The sequence below is a fragment of the Rutidosis leptorrhynchoides genome, chromosome 2 (assembly GCF_046630445.1).
Source record: "Rutidosis leptorrhynchoides isolate AG116_Rl617_1_P2 chromosome 2, CSIRO_AGI_Rlap_v1, whole genome shotgun sequence".
Taxonomy (NCBI): Eukaryota; Viridiplantae; Streptophyta; class Magnoliopsida; order Asterales; family Asteraceae; genus Rutidosis; species Rutidosis leptorrhynchoides.
The window spans coordinates 560,561,345-560,565,991 of NC_092334.1; the positions used below are offsets into that span (position 1 = coordinate 560,561,345).

At 35.0% G+C, this 4,647-nt stretch overlaps 1 protein-coding gene across 1 annotated transcript; it reads left to right on the top strand.

The window, feature by feature from the left end:
• The first annotated feature begins 2,518 nt into the window (after positions 1-2,518).
• On the top strand, positions 2,519-3,667 carry LOC139893118 (glutathione transferase GST 23-like). The gene is made up of 2 exons (XM_071876256.1): positions 2,519-2,900; positions 2,979-3,667. The coding sequence occupies exons 1-2, from the start codon at positions 2,538-2,540 to the stop codon at positions 3,339-3,341; spliced, it is 726 nt and encodes a 241-aa protein (XP_071732357.1). The 5' UTR covers positions 2,519-2,537; the 3' UTR covers positions 3,342-3,667.
• Positions 3,668-4,647: the final 980 nt, after the last annotated feature.

Below are 4,647 nucleotides of genomic sequence, written 5' to 3' on the forward strand. Positions count from 1 at the left end.
GTCGTTCTTTTGTCCAAACCCCAATTATGGTACAAAGCCCAATTACCCAATTTTAGTAATTAGCCCAATATCATGATTACTTCGTTTTAAATAAGCATAATAATAACTTAGCTACGAGACATTAATATAAAAAGGTTGAACATAACTTACAATGATTAAAAATAGCGTAGCGTTACACGGACAGAATTTCGACTTACACCCTTACAACATTCGCTAACATACCCTTATTATTAGAATTATAATTAAAATTAAAATTAAAATATAAATTATATATATATCGTATATATGAGAGAAGAGAGAAATAGATTATGAATTTTTGATCAGAATTCGGTTTGCTTTATAGGCAGAGTTGATTTTTGGGGCTCCGCGACTCGCGGCAAAATCCTCTTCAAACTCCGCGAGTCGCGGAGAATGTATTTACAGCTCACACCCTTGGAGTCTTTCTCTGCCGACGGTTTATAATATATATATATAATATATATATAATTAATATAATTAATTATATATTATATTATATTTATATACATAGTTAACTTGTAATTTTTAGTCCGTTGCGTCGAGCGTTAAGAGTTGACTCTGGTCCCGGTTCCGGATTTTCGAACGTCCTTGCGTACAATTTAATATCTTGTACTTTGCGTTTTGAATCTTGTACTCTTGTAATTTCGAGACGTTTCTTATCAATAATTGGAACCTTTTTGATTGTCTTTTGTACTTTTGAGCTTTTTGGTCGTTTGCGTCTTCAATTCGTCGAATCTGTCTTTTGTCTTCACCTTTTATTATTTAAACGAATATCACTTGTAAATAGAACAATTGCAACTAAAAGCTTGTCTTTCTTGAGGAATAATGCTATGAAATATATGTTCGTTTTTAGCATTATCAATAAACATAAATCAAACAACCTACGAATGAAGAACATGAATTTGATGTTTTAAATGGTAAGGGTTTAATTTGTAACGAAATTGATTCATTGAATCAAAATTCCGGTGTGTGTTTTCTAAAGGAAATTGATCCATACACTTTTACGGTTGACATCCCGGTATATAAGTAAGTATGGAGTAATTGTTATTTATTTTTCTAAAATGTCATTCCCGCTTAACTTAATTATACCGTTGGTCTTTAAATTTTACTTTATTTTTCATCATTGTCCCTAAAGTATTTTTGTTTCATCCTAGTCCCTAAAGTATTTTTGTTTCATCCTTGTCCCTAAATTATTTTTGTTTCATCCTAACCCTTAAAGTAATGATATGGTTTCATTTAGGTCCTCCATGGTTAACTGCCGTTAACTCAATCCGTTAACTAGGGACCTAAATGAAACCACTGGCGGATCTTAGAAGGGACTAAGGAGGGCATTAGCCATCCTAAATATTTGGACAATGGTGTATATATTTTGTAATGTATGAGTTGTGATTGGGCAAAAAGGTGTAAATCGGCGGGAACACCCTGATCCCGTGTGCCTTTGGCACCAACCATTGTCCACCCCACAAGGAATAGCTCCGGCAACTCCCCTATCCTGGACCTCCAACCATGTGACAGACTGACCCCCGGAGGGATCGAACCTGCGTCTGTATTGGGCAAACTTCCACATGGTGGGTCCCCAAGAATGTTAGGGTGTGGGTACCGTTGAAGCACTGCTTCTTTGGTAATGTATGAGTTGTGATGGATTATTGATTGTTGTATTTCTATTTTGGCCCTCCCTGTATTGTTATCTATTGACATATTTCTAAATTACAAGTTAGAGAATTCCATTACTTTTATGTATAACTTCCAGCGATTAATCAAACTGTAAATTAGAACTCATCATTTATAATTTAGGCTTTTTAGTTGGTCCCAAAATGTTATAAATACAATTAACCTATATGGTTATATAAACAAATTTGCAGATCTTTATAAAATAAAGGTTTCTAACAGAGAATTTTTTTAATAAAATTTCATTAAATCTATACATTTATGCATAATCTATAGTTACCTAGAACAAATATATAAGAAAATATCAACAATTTCACATTGTGTACTTTTCAATAAATTGACCAAATTTAACGGTTTGCTATGAGATGGGTAAACACACGTGGTGATTTTCGTGTTACATGTAAATGTATTTTTAAGTCTTTATTGTCCGGCCCTCTTAAAAAAATGATCCAAGTTCCGCCACTGAATGAAATCATATCATAACTTTAAAGGTTATGATGAAACAAAAATACTTTAGAGACAAGAATGAAAAAAAGATAAAACTTTATGGACCAAGGGCTTGATTAAGTCTTTAATTTATTTAATTTAATTTAATATTAATATTAATATTAATATTAATAATATTAATATATTATTAATATAAGAGTTATTATTATTATTATAAAAAAATTATAATGGTTAATTCGAAGCTAGTTGATGACTCATACTAAATTTAAAACCCAAGCGAATCATCCACGAAGATGCATACATCGATCATATCACATCTTGAAAAGAAAAAATAAATTAAAAAAGATATAAAAACAAATTTGGAGTTGGCCATTGACCACTTGTTGTATACAATATAAGATACGATGGTCGGATGGAGGGCTGATAGATCCCACATAGAACAACATACTCAAATGAGTCAGGACAAAGTGAAGCTAATAGGATTTTGGTCAAGCCCTTTTGTACTTCGAGTGCAATGGGCACTGAGTCTAAAAGGGATCGAATATGAATATGTTGAAGAGGATATCGCAAACAAAAGCGCGATGCTTTTGCAATACAACCCTGTTCACAAAAAGGTTCCAGTTCTTTTACACAACGGTAAACCCATTGTTGAATCGCTTGCGATCATTGAATACTTAGACGATGTGTGGAAGAATCGTCCACTACTTTCTGGAGATCCTCTGGAGAGGGCTAGATCTCGTTTTTGGGCAAAATATGTCGATGATATGGTAAATTAATTAATTAAATACATACAAAAATTTTATTTTGTGTACATGATCTTAATGCATAAATTTTTCGTTGTGTAGTGTGTGCCGGTTATAAAAAAACTGTTGAGGAGTAAACCCGACCAGAATGAAAGCGATGCAGAAGAAGCTCGTAGTATTCTCAAGACTCTCGAAAGTAGTTTGGACCCAAACAAACCTTTCTCTGGTGACGAAAGCGATTTAAATTTTATGGAGATTTCAATTGCTTGGCTCGAAATTTGGTTTCGAGCACTTGAGAAAGTTTTGGATGTTAAAATAGTAGACGATGAGAACACACCATTGTTGAACAAGTGGTTTAGAGATGTGCTTGAGATCGATTTTATCAAAAAGAGTATCCCACCCTTTGAAACAATGGTAGCACGTTATAAAGATCTTCATGAAAAGCATATTAACACTACAAGTTAAACTTTGAACCACGTATTAAATGATGTTGTTGTGTATGTTCAAAGGGACTTTGTTTTGTGATATTATACTGATACCAATAATAAAGATTGAGAGCATTGGGGATCATCGGAACTGAGCACTGGCTCAAGATCCACGATGCATCCCCGACTGTGAATGTGTGTCAAACGGTTTGACTCGACTCCCTCGTTAAAGGTGTTGTGATCGTTGATTAGTTATTTTGGTGTAATTGAGTGAAAGTATGCAATTTTATGTTTCTTTCAGTAATCTAACAGGTGTCTTTCTTTAGTGGGACAATTGGCATACTTTAAGTGCCATACAATAGCTAAGTTTGTAAGTGCCAAACATTAAAAAAACACCACATTGAGGATGGGCTGTGTTCTTTTGTTAAGACAGCAACTAGTGCAGCGTGATCGACCTGATTTGGCCCCCATCGCGCCCCCATAGCGCCTCTATGGGGCGCCATCGGTTTTTTTTTTCCGGCGTGATGCCATCACGGGTTGTGATGGTGGCGAGTATCGAATGAGAAGGGGACACGTGGATTGGGGGTCAGGTGGTGTTGCAGGTTGCCGTTGGAAGGAGCCGTTTGTTTATTTTTTTTTATTTTTTTTTTTTCTAAAATGTATACTCCTACATCTCTCTATATATATATACTACACTTCATATCATATCTATATACACAATCTCATTTAATCATCCCAACTCTCTCTACAAATCTAACATTTCTCAAAATCCAAAAAAATGTTTCAACATCAAGATTCAAACGAGCCCGGTTCCGGTAACCTCTACAATTTCGGCTCGCCGAATTTGCCCGGTTCAAGCTCAAATTCCCCACAAAATGTTCGGGGTAATCGACCAACTGGCAATATGTCTCAACAAAATCTTCTTAACGATTTCAATAATTCGAGCTTCTTTTCACAATTTCTAAATTCACAACAAATGCATCACAATTATCAACAACAATACTGCCAACCATTTAACCAATCATTTAACCAACCATTTAGCCAACCATTTCAACAACAAATTTCATCACAATTTTCTCATTTCTCACAACCTGGTATGGTGCCATTCCAACTACCAAATACCCAACAATGGACACAAACACAACAAACCTTCACACCTCTAAATAACGAAGAAGTGGAAGAAATTCGTGGTGGGGAGCAACAACCAAATGTCCGGGTTCGACCAAGTCATAAACGAAAAGGAAAGGAACAACAAAAGAACCACAACACAAAAATTTGTGGACTTCTCCAGAAGAAATTTGGTTGGCTAAGTGTTGGATCGATTGCTCGGAAGATGGGGTTCACGG

What these genes read in the sequence shown, in the direction of transcription:
- LOC139893118 (XM_071876256.1), top strand. Translation starts at nt 2,538, where the DNA reads ATGGTCGGATGGAGGGCTGATAGATCCCACATAGAACAACATACTCAA. An exon ending in CAAAATATGTCGATGATATG is followed by an intron (nt 2,901 to 2,978) that starts GTAAATTAATTA and finishes TTCGTTGTGTAG; the next exon opens with TGTGTGCCGGTTATAAAAAA.